General features: G+C 49.9%; 1 protein-coding gene and 2 long non-coding RNA genes across 7 annotated transcripts in view; 2 read left to right on the plus strand and 1 right to left on the minus strand.

The window, feature by feature from the left end:
• Positions 1-2,250: 2,250 nt before the first annotated feature.
• On the plus strand, positions 2,251-4,071 carry CDKN1C (cyclin dependent kinase inhibitor 1C). Its single transcript, XM_083838805.1, has 3 exons — positions 2,251-3,030; positions 3,149-3,275; positions 3,377-4,071. The coding sequence occupies exons 1-2, from the start codon at positions 2,571-2,573 to the stop codon at positions 3,268-3,270; spliced, it is 582 nt and encodes a 193-aa protein (XP_083694931.1). The 5' UTR covers positions 2,251-2,570; the 3' UTR covers positions 3,271-3,275; positions 3,377-4,071.
• Positions 4,072-7,075: 3,004 nt separating this feature from the next.
• Positions 7,076-12,139, minus strand: LOC310900608. 2 transcript variants are annotated; one of them, XR_014585265.1, is made up of 4 exons: positions 10,769-12,139; positions 10,631-10,689; positions 8,904-8,966; positions 7,076-8,321 (listed from the first exon to the last, which is right to left on the minus strand). It is a non-coding gene; the product is annotated as an uncharacterized lncRNA (long non-coding RNA). The 2 variants fall into 2 exon arrangements; XR_014585266.1 differs by having other exon boundaries at positions 10,582-10,689.
• Positions 12,140-12,217: 78 nt separating this feature from the next.
• Positions 12,218-22,738, plus strand: part of LOC310900617 — a 108,710-nt gene continuing 98,189 nt past the window's right edge. For 3 of the 4 annotated variants that reach the window (XR_014585272.1, XR_014585273.1, XR_014585274.1), the window contains exons 1-2: positions 12,799-13,334; positions 14,115-14,276. This is a non-coding gene — a long non-coding RNA (uncharacterized lncRNA). Of the gene's footprint in view, positions 12,741-12,798; positions 13,335-14,114; positions 14,277-22,738 lie in introns of those variants that run through there. The other variant, XR_014585271.1, reaches the window with a different exon arrangement.

The raw sequence follows: 22,738 nt of genomic DNA on the forward strand, positions 1-22,738 counted from the left end.
TGGCCTTAAAGTTCACAAACTCACTAAATTAACACCACATCTCTGTGCAGACAGTGCTCCCTCCTCACACGAGCTGGATGCTTACCTTCCATGCAGAAGACAAGCTTGGACACTACCAGAAATGGCAACTGCGAGCAAAAAGTCCCCCACATTGTCACCATCAATGTAGTATTACCAGACACACACACACACACACAAAAAAAAAAAAAAAAACCATGTCAAAGAGATGGAGAGCACCAGGAATGAGGAAGATGAGCTAAAATAACCCCATCAGACACTAAAACCTTGAACATGAGCTGCTTTACCTCCCAGGTGAGCTGGAAGGCAAAGTGGCCTCCCACCCGTGGCAACTCCTGCAAATGCTTTCCTGCTAAAAGCAGAGCTCCTCGCATCCCTCGAGCGCTACGTAAATATTGGCTAACCTCCGAAAATGCTTTGGAAGGCCTGAGACGAAGGTTTTCAGAGTGTACTCCCACATCTTGCAAATAGCAGGGAAGTTTGCTCACTCAGCCTCTGTTGCAGGAATGCATAAAACCAAGGAGGCCGAAAACAGGAAAGGCAGCCAGGAGGACCACAGCAGGTTAGCAAGGGCTCCTCACAAAGAGCTCCTGTCTGCAGGGACTCGACCACCGCCATTTTGCTCCAACTTGAATAGAAGGTACTTTTTTCAGCAGGTTTCCCATTCTACACAGTTTATTTCTAAACACAACCTGCCCCTTGGGGTGGGGAGAGGTGGATGTGGTGCCATGGCCAATGCGCTCCCCTATCACACCAGCATGGCTCCTCGCCTTCTCTTCTCGCCCTGGCCTAACCCTCACTGACCCACGCTCACCTACCACCCATTCAGACACAGAGTCACCACGAGGGATTTCTTGGGAGCTGCTCGGGTGACATCCTTTGGGCCAGGAGACCTCCTGGGGGCCACTTCAGGAAGGACACTGTGGTGGTATTTCCACATCGGTCTGGCTCACACAAGAAACCAAGAGTACCTGTTGAGAACACCACACCCAAACAGCTATCTTAAAATGGATAAAAGTCTTCACCTGTTCTAAAGCACCTGTGCTACCCAGTTGTGAAATGAGTGACCTGGGGCCTGACCTGCAAACCAAAGCACGGCCAGGGGACCTGCACCCTGAACACATTTGTGGTGTCTTCTTTTCACCACTGCAAAGCTACAGACCTACAGACCTCTGTCTGAGAGCCCTCCCACCCCCACAGACATCAGAAATGATGTTGGGAGACCAAGCTCATTGTGACATCTCAAAGCCTGGGTGCTGAAAGACCCTCCCCACAGGTCCCATACTAGGGACCTCACGAGTCCCAAAGTGGGGGCATCACTGGGCCCTGCCACTCCTTGGGAGTGGGGCTGAAGATGTGGTTGGCAGTGGCCACAGACACGGGGAAAACAGTGCAGAGGGGCAAAGGGCATCTTGGGTACTTATCTTCCCTCCTTGCTCGCAGAGGGGGCAAAGGGCATCTTGTGTACATATCTTCCCTCCTTGCTCGCAGAGAAGCTCACCATGGTACCGAGCCTCTGATGATGGTGCTCTGGGCCCAGTCTTGGCACCATGTCTGATCATGCTCCCTCCACCCCCCCCTTCATTTTGCGCTCCCCCATCCCAAAACAACAAAAGGCAATGACTGCAGTGACCTGCAGAAAATGTGAAGCGCAAGCCAGCTGATCCGTGGCAACACAATAGCGAGATTAGTTCATCTGCAGTGAACAAACATGTATTATGTGGGTTTAAAAGTTAGGAGAGGAAAATGCTGTGGTTTTCATGTATTTCTATTCAGCGAGGCTGCGACTTATTACTTCCATGCAGCCGAGCAGTCCTATTTTTAAAAATAGCCCTCAGCTTGTTTTGAGATCTGCAAGCATCCCGCTTTGTTTTGCAGCAGCGTAATAAAAACCCCGAGCCGGCAGCGGTCCCGCTGTCCTCCCCCCGCGCGCCCTACGGATGCTGCAAAACGTCCCCTCGGGGAAAAGGAAAAAAAAAAAAAAAAAGAAGTAAAAAGGCTAAAACATAACGATGATGCCACAGACACACACACCCCACCTCCGGGCTGGCAAGGCGGGAGGGAGGGGATAAAAACAAGCCCGAAAATCGCCGGGGAGGCGTCGGCGGAGCTGCGGCCGGCGGCAGACAAAGGCGGCGGCGGGCGGGGAGCTCCGCGGCCGCCCCCCCGGGGCCGGGCCAGCGCCGGGGCCGCCCCCCCCGGCCCGATGCGGCGGGGCCGGGCCGGGCCGGGCCAATGCGGCCGGCGGCGGAGCGGCGCTGCCCGGCGCAGCCAATGGAGGGCGCGGGCAGGAGGGCTGCCGTCGGGGGCCGGGGGGGCGGCGGGGGGGCTGCCGCCAATCGCGGCGGGCTGCTGGCAGGGAAACGCCGTGCTGCTAATGGGTGTTTTGCTCGGCCTCGAGGGGAGCGGGGTTTAAAAGCGGGGCGGCCGGGGGAAGGGGCTCAGAGGCGGGGAGGCAAGGCTGCGGGACGCGACGGGACTGGCGGCGAGGAGGAGCGGCGGGGGGCCCTCACGCAGCCAGCCAGCCACGCACCCCCCCCCTCCACCCACCCATGGCCGACGTGCATCTCTCCGGCCCCCCGGCCCTGGAGCGCCTGGCGGCCCGACGGGCGCTGCTGGCCGGCCATGACCGCAGCGCCGTCTGCAGGAGCCTCTTCGGGCCGGTGGACCACGAGGAGCTGGGCCGGGAGCTGCGGAGCCGCCTGCGGGAGATGGGCGAGGCCGACCAACGCCGCTGGGACTACAACTTCCACACCGACACCCCGCTGCCCCCCGCGCCCGGCCGCCTGCGCTGGGAGGAGGTGGAAGGCGGCGCCGTGCCCGCTTTCTACCGGGAGACCCTGCAGGTGGGGCGCCGTCGGGTCCCCCTACGCCGGGCTCCCCCGGCACCGTCGCCCCCCGCCGCCGGCAAGGGGGCTCCGGGGGGGCGGCTGAGCCGGGAGAACCGCGCCGCGCCCCCCGCTCCTCGCCGCCGCGCCGCCCGACGGAGCGGCGCCGCCGCCCGCATCACAGGTGCGTGCCCCGACGGGGGGAGCGGGGAGTTGGGTCCTCCCCCCCCTTTTCGCCCCCCCCCCCCGTGCACCCTCTCCGCCTCGCTGACGCCCCCTCTCTCGTCGTCCCCCCCCTCCAGATTTCTTCGCCAGGAGGAAACGGCCGGCGCAGCCCAAGGCAGCGGCCGAGCGCCCCCCCGGCTGCGCGTCCCCCCCCGCCGCCGTGCCGGCTGAGCAGACCCCCCGCAAGCGGCTCCGGTGAGCCAGGTGAGGAGCACTCGGAGGGAGGATGATGCTCGGGTAGGGGGCTTCCTATTAATTTACGTATCCCATCATAATTTTTTATTTTTTTTCCCCGCCCCCCCTAGATTTTTGCACTACGGCACCCACGGGAGAGGCGCGCAGCCCCGGGGGCGAGGCGCCCCCCCAGGCACGGCCAACCGGGGCCCCCCCGCCCGGCCCGGGCCCCGGAGCGGAGCCGGAGCGAAACCGGAGCGGAGCCGGAGCCACAGGCGCAGCGCCCGGCCGCGCACGGAGCAGTGTTACCGTACAACTGTGCAATGTATTACGTTCTATATAGAAATGTATTATGCCTAATGTGAGTACACTGGCCAGAAGTGTAAAGCTTTAAAAGTCATTTATATGAAATGTTTAATCTCTGCTGATCTCTCAGTGCAAGAAAAAAAAAAGGAAAAGGTGGAGGAAAAAAAGAAAAAAGCAAGTGTATATTTGTACAAAAACGTTTTTTAAGAGTTATACTAACTTATATTTTCTATTTATGTCAGAAATGTGGATAACTGATTGACATCCAATAGTCTTTTTTTTTCTTTTGGTTAAGCCAAAGGGCACTATATTTGCTTTTGTTATTTACAAAATGTAAATTTATTTTTATAGTTTTTTTTTTGCATTCGCAAGATGTAGTTATGAATCAAAACATTTTTTAGAATTTACTTGAAGACAAATCTGTTTCAATGGTTCCTGAGCCGGTTTGTACCACTGCCATTGCAAATAATGCCACAACTTCAAATAATAATAATAAAAAAAATCCAGGAAACCCTTGCAATGCTGCTTGGTGTGTGTTGTGCAGATGTCCCAGGGAGCTGGGGAGGTGGCTGTGATCACTGAGGCCTAAGCCCGTGTTGCTCCATGCACTGTGGCTGCATCCACACCCCCCTGTGCAGTGCAAAGCTGCCCCCAGTTGCTGGAGGAAAGGGCTTGGTGGCTTGTGACCACATGTGTGTGAGTGCTGCTGGAGTTAAAGTGAGGTAGGGAACACACACCCATGGAAGCCCCAAATTCAGCCTTTCTACGCTTTGTTTTTTCCCTTCTCCTCTCGCCGAAGGTGGGCCCAAGACCCCTCCAGGCTTTGGGGCTGCCCCAAATGAGGGGTGGGGACAGCCCCTCAGCAGGCTCTGTATGGGGGGACCCTTGCAACCTGCATGCCCCCACCCTACATTACTGCAGGGTAAAGCTTCCCCATCCTTCTGGTCCAAGCCCAGCATTAATTTTGAGGAAAATCCTGCAATTCCAGCTATAAATGGGGGGAGCAGAACAGCCACGAGGCAAAATACATGAGTACAGCACCCAGTGCTGGCACAGCCACGCACCCCTGTGCAGCTCACAGGGGGCACCCCGGGCACACGCCCTGAGCCTGTGCTGGGGAGGTGGGGGGGGCAGCCACCTGCAGGGGGCCCAATCCTGGCCACAGGTGGTGCTGGAGAGCGGAGGAGGGGAGTGGCTGGCTGGATTTGTCCCTTTTAAGCCCTAGGAGCTGCGCGATGATGCTATTTCACGGATCTGGGGGGGGGGGGGGGGGCGAGAGGGGGGCAGCCAGGAGAAGGCGGCCGAGGGTTTACCCGCATCGGCGCTCCCCGGCCCCTGCAGCGCTTGCCTCTGCCCCCCCGTCACGGCCGCAAAACGCTCCAGGCTGTAAAAGTAACATTGATTACCTCCAGCTCCGTGATCGCTTAATCAGAACGGGATTATTTTACGCGCCCGCATCAGTGGCCGCTGCCTCAATACGATTTTCCCCCCTCTTTGAAAAGAAAAATAGCTTTTCCCTTTACTTCTGAAAGCCAACAATACCCGGAGTGAGGCAGCTGGATCCTCCAGGATTTATGGGCTTTTCTCTCGCTTTCATGAAAGCAGGTGCCTTTGGGACCTCCATTGTCCCAGCCCCCCCACTCATAATAGGACTTTCTGCAATGACAAAATCCCCACTCCGAGCTCCCAAATACCTCGGCCGCAGGAGCTGTGCCAAGGTGTCCCCGGAGCATCCCAGCAGAGTGGGCAGGGGGCTGTCGGGCCAGGCGAGGAGCTCCTGTGCCCGAGCCCAGCCCCGCGGGATGCGGGGCAGGAAGGTGTGCGGCCACCCCGCACCCTGCTCCACCCAGCCTGCCTCGCCCCAGCACAAAGCACACTGCCCCTATTCTTTCGGCCTTTGTAGCCATATGGCAAATCCATGTAGACACAGCCAACATCCATTTATTCAGGCACATAATGTCCCGCAACAGGGAACAATTGGAACTTTGTTTGCTTCTATTATTGATGCGAATGGGCGACAGAGAGAGAGAGAGAGGGGAAAAATCATTTAACTATAAGAGATATCCAGCTAATTATGAACCATATGTGCCTATAGTTTCAAAGCAATCCAATGAAGTTCATTTTAAATCTAGACTACTTTATTAGTACTGAAGACAGATGTCTCAACAGTACATGCATCAGAGGAAACCATGTAAAGAAGTTCTTGAAATATTTAACTAGGACTCATTCATTGTCAGAAGGGCTTTAAAGTGCCCTTTATCATGAGAATACATAGGCAGAAACAGAGGGAGGCTGCCCGTTGTTACAGCCAGCCCGCTTACCCCTCAGCGAGAAATCCCAAATCCCACTTTGGATTTCACGACAGGAATATTTTTTGGAAAGGATGCACGATATCAAGGGTCTAGAAGGAGCGATCTTACAGCTCATCGCAGCTACAAAAAGACAGGTCAATATCTGAGCTGCTTCCATCCTAGGCTGAAGCCAGCTATGCTCTCAGAGGAATAACCTACCCCAAACCACTGCTCCCTCTCCCGTGGAGGAGAGCTGCACATTTGGGAAACGGCTGCTGCACTTCCAAGACAGGAGCTTTAATGCTGCGAGACCTCTAGAGCTTTGTTTCAGGCAAGCATCTCCCGATGCAAACCCCGTGGTGCCTACCTAAGCAGAAGACTGAAAGGGAAGCTCATCAGGAGAAAGTCTTTTGGACCCCCTTTGCCCCCAGGAAATGCAATTATAAGCAAACAACCTTGGCAGAAAGCTTAGCGCTATCTTTATGAGTGCAGCAACATCTACCAGTAATTAAGCCACTTCAGTTAGATGAATGCAACATATGGTTGACGCTGGGAATCATTCTCCTGCCTAGCCACGACTTTTCTTTCCAGGCCAAAACTTGTTCTATTATCACTTAGAATAAACAAAAAAGCTGCTTTCCACTTCTTGAGCAAATATTTGTCTCTAATGAGCACAAAGTGTAGGTAACAGGACAGGGGAAAATGGTCATTTTTAAAACATAATTTCCTACATTTGAGTATAGAAATAAAATAGATCCACTAAATGCTTACAACTTACAACTGGTTGTGTTTGCTTAGTAGATCTGAGCAGAGTATACACGTGGGGAGAAGAAATTGAATTGACCATATTTAAGCAGAGAACCAGAAAGAAGTAGTGCATGCATATAGGTATACGTGTATACGTGCCTCCCTGCCAACAGCCCATACCCCCTCAGAACTGTTCTTCTGTACATGTTTTCGGAACAAATCAGACCCAAACACAATCCCAAAGTCTCTTTGTAAGATTCAAAGATATAATTCTGTTTTTCTAGTTAACACTTTGTGAACAGAGCAGAAAGGAAGATGCTAAGCAGTTTGAAGAGCTGCAGAGGCCATAAAACCCCTGAAACGGGCCTGGCTACGAGAGGAAAAGTAGCTCTAACTCATAGGCACAGGACAAACAGAGTTTTGGAGCCCTATCCCCTGTCAGCATGGCCAAGCCTCTGCTCCAGGAAGATTGGCAGCCAGCAGTCGTGCAGCCTCACATCTGCACCCATGGTGTCATGGGAACCCAAGCTGTGGGGATGCAGGGACAGCACCGTGCAGCATGTGGGTTGGGGTAAGGGGATACAGGTGGAGCAGAAGCAGGGCTAAGGCTGGTTTAGGCTCTGCATGTGTTTTTGGCTAGATGAAGAGGAGTGCTTAGAAATGGTTGGCTATGGAGCGTCTCAGACCAGCACTCAATTATTAGCTTCCATCTCTCTTTTCGTTGGTTCCCCATCATTAAATACAGATAACAGCACTCATGGCTTATATATTAATCCATTCATGTTTGAAAAGCACTCTAATACTACAGCGAGCTGAACCAAATAAATCCAGCAGGGAAATTATTAATGTCTTTGGTCAGGGCTTGAACAGTGCACAGTTAATAAGACCCAGCACTGTCCATTGAACAGAGAGAAAAAGCCAAACTGAGCAACTGCTCATTAAGCGAGCACTGTTCACCCTGTGCACTCAGTGCGATCATTTAATTAAAAAGATTTTATCATCATGCACAGACACAAGGGGGCAGAGCCAAGGTCTTCCCTGGTCCTCGCCGTTCCTGGTTTCCCTTCCTGCAGCCCTGCGCATCGCTCACCCATCCTCTTGTGTCATATGTGGCAGAAAACGCCACGTTCAAAGTTCAGCCCTGCTCTGCAGCACAAACCTCAGAGCATTTCTCAGGTGCCACCTAAGAAAAGGAACCTAAAAACATTCAATGCCTTTTTTTTTTCCTCCAGTCTTTAACACTCAAAAATCACTACATGAGCTTTGACAAGGCTTTTCACTCTGCCACAGCTTGCCCCCCATCCCCGCCGACTCTTGAGGTGGGGATTGGGAAGATTTCCCAAAATCACGCATATGCAGAACCGTGACGCCAGACCCTGGCTCCCACCAGCCTTTCCACTACAGTCACCCTCAGAGCTCTTCTGTGCCCAGCCATGATGTGAGGCAAAGAAGTTTTTCCAAGAAGGAAGATGCTTTGATCCCAGATATTTTGGAGTGTTACTGGACAAGAGGGACAGGAGTGTGCAGCCATGCCTGCGTGCCACTCTGTGACAACACACATGCAAGCCTTTCATCTCGAACACAAAAAAATCAACCCAAAAATGGCCCCCACAACAAATTCACCAACACCACCCAGTCCCATTTTTACATTAAAAACCCCAGGGAAGCCCCTGCTTGGGTCACATTAGGCAGCTTGAGACACACTGGGAAACGAGTCCTACAGCAGTTCACTCTGGAAAAAAATGGGCATGAATTAAGTTGTTTTCATACACTCGGGGGTAATTGGTTTCGCAAAGCCTGTTTTCCCTTGGACTTTCATTCAAGAAGTTTTCAAAGGTGGCTCTAGTTAGCAGGGCTTCAGCTCTGCTTGGGCTGCACAGCATCCCATCCACTGGCTGTGGGTCCCCAAAGCTTTGGGCAACAGCTTGCAAGTTTTGCTCTCTCCCAAAGGGAATACCAAAATCGTCTGTGAACTCCTGGGGGTCTTCCCCCACACACGCACATCTTTAGGCTAAACCCATTTTTGTTTCAGTAACCAAACAAGCCAGGATACATATTCTTCCAAAGAGGGATGCCCATATTTTGTGCCAAGACCAAACCTTTTGAAGCTTTCAGCCAGAATTTTCTGCTTTGCATTTTACACCTGATGTCAGACCTTAGCAATGCCACCAGTCTGGCCAGTTTAAAATGCTTTCAACCAGTTAAAATGAATCCAGGAGGCATGGTGCTGGAGGCATGTTATTGGTGAAGCCTGTGGCAGTGCAAGTCTAGGCTTTGTGTGCCAAAAGCTAGGGACGCACCCAGCAATGCTCACCTTAAAGCTCCTACAAGCATTGGGGTGAGCAGCGAGCACTGGCTCTCTTCCATAGTCTGGAATCTGAAACAAAGCCATAAAGTGATTTTTCCCCAAATCACCCACAAAAATCAATGGCAGAGCCAGATCTGAATCCCAGCTGGGTGCCTGAGCCCAAGGAGCACAGCAGGTTACTGAGTATTGGAGGGTTTGACAGCACTGGAGGGAAAAAACACGTATTTAATTTGCACGGGGGTGGCAAAAGGCATGTCCCTGACACAAAGCCCACCCCTCTGCCAAATTTCACGCCCCCCTTCCAGTGCATAGTGGGGCAAACCCTGGCAGCAAGCAGGAAGCTCTTCTCCCTATCAGCATCGCTCCCAAGCTGGGGCACTTCAAGAAGCAGCCTTTTTACAGTGTGAATAAAATAAAAGCTGCAGTTTGTGCTTGCTGTCTGGTGTAACACTTCCAGGCAGCAGCAACCACGTCTTTGGGGCAATACGGAGAGATATTTGGGAATAACTTGCATAAAACCACTGTTACCAAACACCCATAAAACAGTGCAAAGGCACCTTATCAGAGGGAATTAGCTGCAAATTAAAAGATGTGCTAGGGGGATTGTGTTTTATTCCTACCTGCAAGATTTTTGAGGACTTGCTGCAAAATTCTCTTTAGCCTGTTAATCTTACCAAATAAAAAAGGGAAAAAAAAAAAGGCTTCATCTGAGATCTATTAATGAGGAGAGAGAAAACAATTTATATTTGAAGCTTGATCTGTATTCACTGAACTGTTCTGTCAGAGACACAGGAAGGATAATGGGGGAAAAAAAGAGAGAAAAAAGAATAAAACTTTCCCCAGGTACTCTATTCCCCTAAAATTCAGCTGTACAGAGGCGGGATGAGTACAGGCTGAGGAAAAATACTGCAAAACATCCGCATGGACAGAGTTTTTCTTGACCCTGCGGAATATAATGGGAGATAAAGAGGTTGACCATTTTGGGAGGAGGATGCCTTCATTTCTCGATGTGACTGTAGATTATTTCGGCTTCAGAAGACAAGAATGTCCCTTTAACATCTGACCTGGCCTTTATTTAAGAGCAGCACTTCACGGTTCAGGAAAGACAGACAATTTTCTAATTCCCAGCTCTGCTGGAGGCTGAGGCAGCAACTTCCAGACAGGACACCTGCTAACACTAGAGAAATGGCATTATTATGTCTACAAGTTTACAAATCTGAGGATCAAAAAGCCTTTGCTTCTGCTGCTACTACACAGGCCAAGGACAACGACTTCTTCAAAACAGACTTTCAGAGGTTTTCTCCCCCCGCTCCAAGAAATGGTTTCTTTTTGCTTTCAGCGGATCGGTTTCCACGTGAAGAAGTCAATAGGCAAAGAGTTTCCTAAGTTTCAGTGCTGTGTAGCAGAAAGGGGATTAGACCTGGGGCCTTTTTACTGGCAAGCCTTTAAGCAAATAAATGTTCTTGAATTCTTAGAGAAACAAATCTAACTTAAACAGAAAGCCAGAATATATGGGATTTGCCCCTCCCCAACTTGAATTTAAAAGTGGTGGAAAAAAAAATCGGGAGAGAGAAATAATTACTAAAGATCTAAGGGATACTAGGGTTAAGTCTTTGTCCACAGTAAACGTGCTTTTATTTTTTGCTAGTCATCCCAAGGGGAATGGCTGTTTCCACCTACTCACCACGAGTTGTCAAGCACCAACACCCAGTGCAATGCAGTTGTTCACTTACACCAGCTCAGGTCAGTCCGGAGCTGCGATTCCCCAGCAGTGACAGAGGCAAAAAGAGATCTGTGCACACACACACAGTTACTCAGATCCTTACTCAGATTCTACCTGGTAAAAAAGGCATCACAGAGCTCCTTCTCACCCCACAGTCCCAGAGCTGATGCCTGAAGTCTCTCTCTTAAGGAACAAGTAAATCACAATGGGTAATCCTTGGTTTAACAGGTATTTTTCTTAAGCACCAAAAAACCCACTATATATATTATCCAAAACTCAAAAACTTAAAAAGCCTGAGTGTGTGCATACACACATATTTATATATTTATAATACCTGAGAGCAGCCCCTTGCTCCAGAGCAGCTCCAGGTGCCTGCAGTTTGCCAGCACATGGAACACCTGGGTCAGCATTTGTGGGCTGGCTTTAATTAAGCCAGATAAGCAAGGGTAATTAAGGCAAAGCAGTCAGCTAATTTGCTTCGAAGTCAGCAAGGGAACAGTTAGCATCTTGCTCTAACAAACTAACCATAAAGAAAAAATAAAGTGTAGACCTGTGAATGAGCACAAAATGATAATCTGTGCAATAAGTTTGTCTCTCTGTACTGTCAAGCAGCTTTTAAGACTTTTATAACCCTAATATGTCTTAACATACACCTCCCTCTTCCCCTGCAGGCGTGGGGGGGCTGCTGTGTCCGGTCCTGGTCCTGTCCTGCCCAGTGCCCTCTCAGTCACCAGGCCACCAGTGGCACCCGCATCCCATCCACATCAACACTGGGTTTTGGGGAGGAAAATCCCAAAAGAGTGGGTGCTAAGGGACACGGCTTAGTGGTGGCACTCGGGTCAGGTGGACACTTGGACTCGATGATCTTTAAGGGCTTTTCCAATGTGACCAATCCTATGATTTTCAGCCCCAATCCAGCTTTACCAACCTACTCATGGCGAGGAAAGCTCATTTTCCCATCTCCCCAGGAAGACTGATTTTCCTGCCTGGATTTGGGCTGATTTCACCCCAAATCACTCAAGGAGAAGAAGGCTTTGCCCTTTCTTCCCCCATTTTTTTCAAAATTTTCCCATTTTTGGCTGGCAGGATGGAGAACGGCTGCGAAGGGAGGGAGCGGGGAAGCCGAGCTCAGGCAGGGATTTTAATTTGATCACTTCCCTGTCAAACTAATCCCTGCCTGACTCGGATCGGACTTTTAGAAACGTGCCTGGAAACCAAAAAGCAAACCTCATTTGAATGAAGCACACACTCCGCGGCCCCCATCTGCAAAGGGCCGCAATTAAATGCAAAAAAAAAAAAAAAAAAAAAAAAGGAGAGAGGGAGAGAAAATTAGCATTTTCCGCGGCCATCTGGCATGAGGAGCAGGCGATGGGGAACAAAAGGAGATTTAGGCAAAGGGGAGAGGCGAGTGTGCCATGGCATTGACCTGCAAATGAGCCTTTGTGAGCGAATTAAAGCTTCCCGGACCCCCCGGGACACCCCAAAACAGGCACCATTACAAACCATCCGGACAAAAACCCACTCATCAAAATTGTCTGCGTTTGGGGGGGGGGGGGGGGGGGGGGGGCGGCTGCATTTAAACTCGCACCTTGCCCGTGTCCCCCCGCTGTAATAGGCGCTTAATAGCGGCTGGGGGGGCACGGCCCCCAGCGCTGCTGTGCCGGGGGAGGGGACACACACATTTGGGGATGGATTCGCTTCCAGATGCTGCTTAGTGAAGTCCGGGGGAGGGGGGATAGGGTCGTTTGAAGGTGTATTGCAAAAATTAATCGGTTTTCTCTCTTGGGGAAAGGGATAACCAAGGATGCAATGGGCCAAGATGCAATGGGAAACTGTCAGGGCTGGAGCTTTTGTCATCCCCCCCCGGGACTCTTCCCTTTAAACTGGGGAAGCTAGAGGATTTCGGGTTGGGCCCGAAAAAAAAAAAAAAAAAACAAACAAACAAACACTAGTTCACCCCCCCATCCCTTCTCCATAGAGGGAACGAGGAGTGAAGTCGGGGGCCAGCTGGGGGAAGCTTGTAGCTGAAACGTGTTCCTTTTATGAGGCTCCCCCCGGGGCCAGCCCCATTGTAACCCGCCCGCTGCGTGGGCTCAGCTGCAGCCCCCGGCCACCGGCAGGTACGGGGGGGACAGCGCCGGGGCTGTGCAGAGCCGGAGGGGACTGCTGGGGGGGGACGGGGGGGGGGGGGGGCATGTGCACGGCTGCGTACATGTGTGTGCTTGTGCGTGTGTGTATGTGCGTGCTTGTGCATGTATTTGTGCATGCATGACTGTGCGTGTACGTGTCTTTGTGTATGTTTGTGCGTGCGTGTGTGTGTTTGTGCGCGTGTATGCGTACGCATGCATTTGCGCGCGTTTGTGCATGCATTTGCGCGTACATATTTGAGCATGCATATATGCGCGCGTGCATGCGCATCTGTAAATGCAATCATACATGCGTGTGCGCGCGTTTGCTCCTGGAGTTGCTTCTGCAAAAAAAAAAAAAAAAGAAAAAGAAAAAAAAAAAACAACAACGGCGCGCGTTTCTGCCCGCGCACCTCCGCGCAGGTGTGCACGGTCCCGCGCGCGGGCAGGGGCGCGGGGGTCGCGCCCGCGCGCGGGAAGAGGCGCGCGCCCCCCGCCCCCCCCGTGCCGCTCCCCGGGGCTCGCGGCCGCTCCCGCCGGCGGGCGCTGCCTGACGGGAGGGCGCTGACAGGAGGCTCGTGGCCGGCGGTGAGGGGACGGGGGTGGGACGGAGGGGGGACCCCCACCGCCTGGTTCCGCGGGGCCCTGCCCCCCGTGAGGGGCCGGGGAGGACGCGGGGCACACGCACGGTGCGTGAGGGGACCCCCGGCAGCTGGGGGAGCGGCAGGAGCTTGGGGAGGGGGCGCGGAGGCGGCGTCCTCCAGCGCCAGGTGATCGCTGGCAGCCCCCCGGCCGTGTGGTGTTTCGGACCCCCCCCGGGGGGGGGGGGGGGTTGTTGCTGGGTGAGCCGCAAGGAGAGGGGGCGGTGGATAAGGGAGGGTCGGGAGGGGACTGCCACCTCCCTGAAACCGGAGGTGAATAAATTATGACCAGGCGAAAATCAGAACAATGTCTCGGAGCGAGTGTTTGCTAGAGAGTTACTGTTGTGGGCTTTGAAATCAATTGATACATAATTAGATTCCTCAAGAGAGGACAAACAAGGGCCGCCATTCACCGGCTCCTGCTCCCACATGCATCCCAAAGAGAGCGCAGGCTGCAGCCGAAACCAGCCAGCCAGCATTCTCCAGCACTAAAAACATATTCTGGCTTTGGGTGTTCATTTAACAAACAGATCCTTGAACCTTGCTTCTGTTTGCAGTTTATTTCGACCATGTTTCTTTGTGCTCAGTTCATTAAAACATGTCTCTTTTGAGATCTATTTTTACATTTCAAGAATCCAGTATTGTACTTTTTGTGGTGGCAGATGGCCCTAGACATCCAAGCATAAGCTCTTTTTTTTTTTCCTCCCCCCTCCGCCTTCTTTCTTAGGTCCTTTCTGTGCCGCTCTCGAAGCCATGAGCAGCAGCAGCCGCCATCCATCCCCTCCTGCGATGCCTGGGGCCAGCTCCCACAGCTCCTGCCCATGCATCGGGTGGAGCAGGAGCGGAACAGGAATGGAGCAGGAGCAGAGCAGACAGTGCTTTCCATACGGTAAGAGCACTTCGCACCTGGCTGCGTCCCGGTTGGGCATCTGGCACACCATCCGACTTCACATCCTGACCTTGCATTTGCCACCCATGACTCTTTTTGTGGTTTCCCACCAAGGGGCTTTGTTAGGTGGTGGGGATGAGGTTTATCTTTCAGAGGGAGGGGAAAAGCTAGGTGCTACAGCCCAGGCACACGATGGGATTCCTGAAAATAAAGATCTGGCTTTGTGGAAAAGTGCTCTGAAGGAACGGGTTAAAAAGTATGTAGCAATTGGAAAAGACATGGTAAGAGTTATTGAACAACACAGCAGCCACGCCTGGCCAAGCGGGCGCCTAACTAAGGCAATGGCTCAGCTCCTCCCTCTGCCCTCACGCTTGATGTACGAGCAACAACCACTTCAAAACCTGTTATCAAACAAGGATCTGAGAGCTGCAGCCATTAGCAGAACTCACGTCAGATATGAATAGGATTAAAAACCAAACCAAAACATGCCAGCATCAAGACAAAGAAAGCTCTCTCAGGTGTTACAGACCCATCTCTTAGGTAAGGTGCCAGTCTGTACTGTAGCCTACAGCAGACTGTGTGTCTTGAAGGCATTACAGACAGAATGACAAATTCCTGCATCCTGTTAAACACTGGGATCTTCACAAGGAGGTAAGGTAAAGCTGACACAGGAGATATTTGGAAACTTAGGCAGAGGTAAAGCTGTCTCCTCTATAGCAAAATAAAATAAAACCTGGGAAGTTTTCCAGCAAAGATGTTTGGTTGGATAATAACCAAAGCAGAAGCACTCAAACATACACAAGAGTCTATTTTGATTATGTTGGTACAAAGATGTTACATGTTTATGTATATATCTGTGCATGTGCATATGCCATATCTGGGTTTGTGTGGTTCATTGCTTTACCTGGGTTAAGCAACAAGCTATGGGCAGAACCAGCTGAAGCTCTTGGTCCGTGCAAGCAAGACTGAGTTTTGCTGCTCCACAGATGGGGTGCACCCATGCCAACATAGGCTGCTGACACGATGGAACGCCCTTCCTTGGTGCCCGCTTCGGTATCCTGGCCTTGAAAAGTCCATTGCTGTAAATAATTGCTCCCTTTGTGTCCTGAACCAACCCCATCCACTGGCAAACTCTAAAGGAGGAGAATGTGGATTAGAGTTGGCCCAGAAGTCATCCCATCTGCTTCAATAGTACAGCCTAGAGGTCCCAGAATGCATCTTGCTGCCTTTCTGGTGAATCAGGGCAGGAGGTTAATGCACACAGCTTGCTGGAACAGGTTTCCATTGGGGCTGCAAGTCCTCTTATGCTGGTGGCCCCAGCCACAACAGGGAGTGCAGACAGGACCACCAGCCATTCCTGGCTGGATATGTAATGTGCTTCAGCTGCACCAGGAGGATCCAACCCAGGATACCACTGCAGGCTCCTCCGGGATGAGCCTGTTTCAGGTTTGCCTCATGTCAGCCTCCAAAGAACCCCAGGTTTCTAGGAGTAGGCAGGAGGGGAAGAAACAATACAAGCGACTTCCTTTCCCCTCCATATTACTTCCCTTAAACTTCATCTGATGTGATGATGCTCACAAGTGAGTAGTGGCAGAAGAGATCTGTGCTCCCACGTTAGAAGCTATTGCCACCTTGATGAACACCTTGGGACTTCTGTCATTTGGACACTGTTCCTTTTACTGTCTTCCAAGTGCTTCTTCCCTCCATCCTCCACATTCAGAACAAGCATATAGGTGGAGAAGGCATGGGAATGGGAAGAGCCTTAGAGCTGCCAGCTGTAAGCAAAGTCTTGGAGAGGTCAGAGAAAGCACTACGTAAACAGAAGTAGTGAGCAGGAAGTGCTCACAGGGCAGGGAGTGTTTTGGGCTTGTCGGGGGTGGGAAGGGGAAGTCTCTGCAGATCCAAGCTTGATTCATCTTAATCCTCTTCAAAAAACATCCAGGCCCTTCCAACACCTGCTCTTTTCCTTTGCCATCATCTTTGTTATTGCTTGTCTTGGTTATTTGCTCAAGAGTATATTAGACAGCTCTAGAGCTTTTGCTGGTAGAAGCTTGAAAGCAGAGGCAAGGTGGTAGACATCCACTACTAACTCTCCCACAGGTAGCACAGTCCTTTGCAGGGACCAGCCAGAGGAGAGCTTTTAAGAGGAGCTTAGGGGCATCTGGAATTGCCATTTCCCCCCGTTGTACCGCAGATTAGATGAGGCATGAGGATGGGTGAGGAACATAATCAAGGACAATGGACAACCCAATGTCACATCACTTACCTGTGCTGCTGCCTGGAGGTCTCCCTCCTCCTGCAGGCTCCCCCAGGTCAGGGGCTCCCTGGGCAGGTGGAGCGGTTTCCCACCACCCTGTGAGGCTGGGGTCCTGGAGCACCAGCTCTGGGGTGGGCTCTGCCTACAAAGCGCTTGGTCCTTTCTGGGTGCTGGACGCCTAGGTACAGAAACCAGCCTTTTCTTCGTGCAAAGGGGAGGCTTCAGCCCTGCAATAGGAACTGCCCACATCACATTGCAACGTGAAGTGATGCAAACTTGTGTTTGTGCTGATTAAAGCCAGCAGGAAGGGCTAAACCTAGCAGGTTGTGAAATGGGAAGAGATCTGACTCCTTCATTTGCCCAAAACTGCCCAAATCCACCCAAACCACTGCCGGTGGGGAAAAGCGCCACAACAGCACTGTGTCATGTGTGTTACCTCTGCTGGTTCCACTGCACCAGAGCCCCTCGGCGCTGCCCCAGACTGCCCCAGAAATGCTCTGCACAGCATGGGGTGTACACCACCGAAAGCAGACACAGGAAGGACCAAAATCCTCACTGGCACCAGTTCAGCACCAAGGGGGCAAGAGCAGCACCCAAGGGTGGGACAGGATGGGGGTCACTGCCCCAGGTTTGCAGGAGGGGGGAACATCTTCCAAAATCTGCGCCACAACACGCACACAGAGGCTGTCTGGGATTCAGGCATTCCATGCACAGCATCCACCTGGAAAAGCAGAGTGGAGCAAGAAGAAAAAATGTTGTTGATCTCCAGCATAGAAAAAATCATCAGTTGAAAAATGACAACAAATAAGTCAATTTCTGAAACACGTGGACCAGAACTACCCACCAGGGGTAGAGGAGGCACTTGTCCAACCCTGGTGAGATCCACCTCCAACATCAGTGCTGGGCCCAGCACAGCTAATGCTAGCAACACTTACAAGATGCTAAAGGGGAATAGCAGATGATACCAGAGTGGGAAAATTCAGATGTCTGAGCTGCTCCCCTTCTCACAGCAGTGGGACTTTTCAACCAAGTTGTCTACTGCTGGAACAGCTGGTATCCAGTATTGTATTTTCAAGGCAGCACTGCAGAGTCACTTTTTCATTTTATTAATTCTGTGCAACATCCAGCTAGACCTCAGGTGCATTTTCAGAACTGTGAGTTTCATCTGTATCATCAGGCTGAAGAAAGCAATAATGAAAGGATGCTGACCCACTTCATACCTAAGATGCTTATCCATGCAGTAGGGCTAGAAGCTTCGATTTCTTTGTTTGATTTCTATTTCACTAAAATATGTATTTATTTCATGTAAGAATAAACTGAAATCTTTCCCCATGTCGTCATCCCACCTGTTCCACCCATCTCAACTTCCTCCAAGCCCAGACTGCTGCAATTAGAATTGAAATCAGTGAGTGTTTTAATTGGCCACAATTATGTGGCATGTTTAAATCTCCAGTGATAACAAAGAGAACATAATGAATAACCTTGATGATTTTTTTAGTTGAGCATGTACTGCTTTAGTTTTATTGCACAAAGAAAACACCTGAAGTGATTTTAAAATGAGTATAATGCTTAAAAACAACAACAACAACAAAAAAAAAACCACACACACAAAAGCCAGGAAGTAATAGTAAAATTAAAGCATTTCAATTTTGATTTTTGAATAGATTTTAAATACTGTAGATGTCATTTTAGATAATGTTTTATTAATAAGAGTTGATGTACATGTAATTTGGCCAAAGAGAGGTGGCAGAGTTGTTCCAGGAGCAAAATCTACCACTATACAAAATCAAAATGTACTATTTTTATGATGAGTATTTAGTTTTAGTAAAAGAAAAAAGCAGCAAAACATACAGAATCTCAGAGTTGTAAGTGCAGGGGAAAAAAAAAAGGATTGGAGTAGTATTTAAATGGGAGACAGAAATGAACCACTGGTAAAAACTACTTGAATAAGCCTATAGAAGATCTAAAAAATATCAGAAAACTAGTGAGGCCAATGCTAGGAATGTAAAGAAGGAAGGCTTAATAAAGGTATTGAAGAAATAAAGGGCAGTATTGTGGCAGCATCTAGAAAATTTGGGTGCCTCATGGAGTTTCTCTCAACTAGTCCTGGTTTTCAGTTGGCTGGTACTTTGTTCTTGCCAAAAAATCCATCTTCAAGAGGGTCCAGGCTAGGTTCATTGAAACATTGAAACATTGCTGATTAGGTATGGAAAACTTAAGTTGTTTTTGTGCTGCTAAATATGGAAATGGAGAAAAAAGGAAAGCAAATGAAATAGCAGTGAACGGAGCTGTTGAAGAGGCAGCAGTCTCAAAGGAAAGGGGAGGCCCAACCAGGAGGAGAGGCACAGAGGTTGTGAACAGAGAGACTGGGGAGCAAGTGACTGCACTGTGAAGGAGGATGTGCCAGGGAACTGGCCAGATCCCAGCTTGTCTCCTTCCTGAGGGATGGCCACCCTTAGCCCTGCAGCTGCTGAGACTGTTCCTAGCACACGCAGCATTTCACCATCAGTAGTAGCTTGTAACACTGGTGTGCCTGCCAACCAGCTCAGAGCACAGTTCCCCTGCGCAGAACACCAGGTTAAAACCTAGCTGTGCGCTTGTTGGTAACGTCAGGCATGGCAGTGCTTCTTTGAGGGCTCAGAGCATGATGCTTTTCATTTGTGATTTTTGCCTGGTACAAGGACTGTTTCTCAGCTAGGAACAAATCTACTTAGCTAACAACTCCGAAATATAATGTAAGGAAAATACCATTTTAAGCTCTTACCTGCTTAATTAGAAAGAGAAACTGATGAGTTGGTTTGCAGACTCCCTATAGGTAAATACAGAAAGTTTAAAACAATGACATCACCACACCCTAGCCAGATGTCCCTCCATCCTCAGTTTCCTTGGGAGAATCTGAGTGCATTGTCATTCACCTAGGACAGGGTCTTTTTCCAAGGCTCCTCTCAGAGCGAAGCAAGCAGGGCCAGCGGAGGCTCAGGTAGAGAGCTTTATTCACGAGGCTGCTTTTCTCAAATTGCTGGCCATACCTCGTCTGTGAGCATCCCAAATCTAGCAAATGGCACAGCAGCACTCATAGGCTGCAAGCTGAAGTCAATTACGTGCCAGGTGCACGTGATAGAGTTATTGCTGGCCTTCAAAATGTTCTGCAATCTGATCACACTTCCCAGCTTTTTTTCTCTTTTTTTTTTTTTCCCAAAACAGAGCTAATAAGCTACTTTCTGTAACAAAAAACTAAGACTTTCAACTATTCTAATGGCTTCAAAAGCTGTGACTCTTAGAAACAAATCACAAGATAATCATAGGATCACAGGTAATGTCACTGCTGCCATTTTAAACATCTGTATCTTTGCTGCTCATAGCCTAAATACCATTCATTTCAAGCTGTAGCATAATATCTAGCAGTGAATTGGTGTGGCAGGCCAGTTTCCAAGGAGACATTAACCATAATCCTACCATTTTTGTAATCAGAAGAGCACTAAGCACAGCTGAGCTCCCACTGAACCCAGTTACAAGACCTTCATCACTTTCAACAGGAGGTAAAACAGGCTGTGAGGAACTGTGCACGCGTGTGATCTCGATGAATCCTCATTACAACGATAGCAGAAAGCACCTTTTTATTTTACGTGTGACCAGCAAATGTGTGCTTCTCTTCTAGTGGATGCACAGGGGAGATGGAAGAGAAACAGTCCTTTCCATTTGGTTGTTATCTAACAGGAATGACCAACATGTTCAGTAGCTTTCAATCCTGACTTTTCAGGCAGAGTAAAGCTGTAAGAGCCACCAATACCCTCAAAATAAGTCCAGAGGAACAGGAAACCATCATCGGATAGTCCTAGTGTCTGGTGTTTTCCCATATGCTTGGTAAAAGGCAACACATTTTATTATAGGTGGGACCCAGCCTTCTATGTAAGCCTTTGCTGAATGTATTTTACAAATCCACATATAACAAGCTGCTTGTAACCAGCATAGAAATAAGAAATTCTTACAGATAGCTTATTCTCCAGATAGGTCTGTTGCTTTGTTTTCTATGGCTATTTTCCTAAACATGTGCCATTGTCTGCTGCAGAGGCAGTGGATGAAGGACAGCAGCCTGACCTCTCCTGGCAATTACTGCTTTTATACAGTGAGATTGTTGCAGGCTGGAGCCTGATTTGTTCACCGTAACTACTGATTCCCCACAACCTCTCTCATCAGCTGTGGGGTTTTGCTCTGTATTAAATGTTCTCTTTGCAGAGCCCTTACTTACAAAGGCTTTGCTGGCACAGTGAAACTGCTGCCCAAAAATTCAGCTTGAAAATGGTTTCCAGGAATCTTCTCTTCAAGCACTGTACTGCTGGAATGATCTTCCCCTGCGCCCCCCTACAAAATGCGCAGCCAAATTCATGCCTGACGTAAGCCATCCAAATCCATGCTGCGCTGCAGAGCTGTCCAGTGGGTTTATCTCGCTGTGCACGTGATGCATGTCTGTTCACTTCATAAAACTCCCTTCCATTCCTGGAATTGTGAAACACACTTCATCCTTTCCTGGAATACCTGTATTGGTAGGCTTATCCAACAGCTTTAAATACATACCTTCATTTTGGTTACTAGGCAACTTTTGGTCTCACAACAGAGCAAACCCCATCCTTTTTTCAGTTGTTTTTGTATTTACGCAGATGGGTTACCTTGTCGTGACTTGTTGGTTATGACAACCAGACACAACCAGAGTGAAATTTTAATACCTTTTTTTTTTCCCCCCATATTAATCACAGCCAGGCACTCTGCTGGTATTTTAGGCAGAACAAGCGCCTAACTGCCTTGTTTTCACGTGGGCACGTGCATGTGTAAACAGTTTCCAGCTCTTTGGTCTGCAGGACAGGAAATCCTCTGCAGCCCAGCAGTGGGAGAGGCACAAAGTGGGCAGTGGTGGGAGGACAACAGCTATATATGCATAGAAATAGAAATCTGAGTTAAAGAGATGCGAAGGCTTCCACAATTCAGAAGAGATTTTATCTTTAGCATATAACGCAATTTACAGTTTTGGCTGCACGCTTTCCAAAACAATGACAGACACTCCTCCTGCACGTCTTGCTTTCTGCTCATTTCTCTCTCTGCTTGGATCGTTCACCTAAAGGGTTGTGACCCATATTTCCACTTCGGCTGTTATAAAGGGTTATTTTGACGTGAGTGCCCTGGCTTGGCTCCGTTTCCACGTGAGCGAGCTGCTGTTTCCGGATGTGCTGTAATCAAGGCCCCGTTTACGCTGCGACAAGTTGGTCTTGAGCTCTGCAGCAGGCTTCCTGGACTTTTTTGTTTTGTTTTTTTGTTTTGGTTTGGCAGCGGCCAAGCTGTGCATCAGGATTTCTGTGAGCTTGAGTATGAGCTGCGTATGAATGCTAGGGCTGGTATGGAGACCACTCAGTGAAGAAAAAAAAACCTGAAGGACAGAGCAGACTGCATGCAAATGACATCGTTTAACTTCTGTTATTTTACTCTGGCTGCGTTATACAGTGTGAGCACTGACAATAACACCACAGTCCAGCAGCAGAAGCATACATAGCCATAAAATTTTAGTTATTAAACACTTTCCGCCCTGTCCCTCTCCCTTTCTCCCATTTACTGCTCATTTTCTTACCCAGCTTGCATCTTGCCAATGGCATTGCACCTGGTGGGACACTCTCTCCAAGTGAATCCAGACACATATGCAGATGTCATACTTTACGTGAGCATCCATGGTGATGCAATACTGTAATAATTACATCTAATAATAATCACAAGCCCAGCTGAAGCCTCTCTTAATGTGAAGGGGGCCATATCAAGCCCAACAGCCCTCACCAGTGCCAGCAGTTGGCATGAGGGGTTGTGTAATGCAGGAATGAGAGGACGCCGGTTGCAGCTGTGGCGGTGCGGAGGCTCGTGCTGTTCAAGCTGCTGGAGTTCTGTTCCACAAACCTAGAGAGGGGGCTTTGGAGAAATTGCTAAATTTTGGAACGTCCTCTGATGGCTCTCTCTGGAAACATCCATAATTAACTGCCACAAAAATTCCACCCAGGGCCCCCTTCTTGCAGAAGAGTGCTGCACACAGGTCCTGATAGCATCCGTATGGGCTTCGAAGGACCCAAGCATGAAGTCTGGCACACGGCTAGCACTGGCTGGAGAGTGATGAAAGATAGTGGAAACTGGAGATGGGACCCCAGCCCAGAGTGCAGCTGGAAATGGTGCC

This window comes from Anser anser (genome assembly GCF_964211835.1).
Source record: "Anser anser genome assembly, chromosome: 5".
In the NCBI taxonomy this organism is placed as follows: domain Eukaryota; kingdom Metazoa; phylum Chordata; class Aves; order Anseriformes; family Anatidae; genus Anser; species Anser anser.

What these genes read in the sequence shown, in the direction of transcription:
- CDKN1C (XM_083838805.1), top strand. Translation starts at nt 2,571, where the DNA reads ATGGCCGACGTGCATCTCTCCGGCCCCCCGGCCCTGGAGCGCCTGGCG. An exon ending in CGCCGCCGCCCGCATCACAG is followed by an intron (nt 3,031 to 3,148) that starts GTGCGTGCCCCG and finishes CCCCCCCTCCAG; the next exon opens with ATTTCTTCGCCAGGAGGAAA.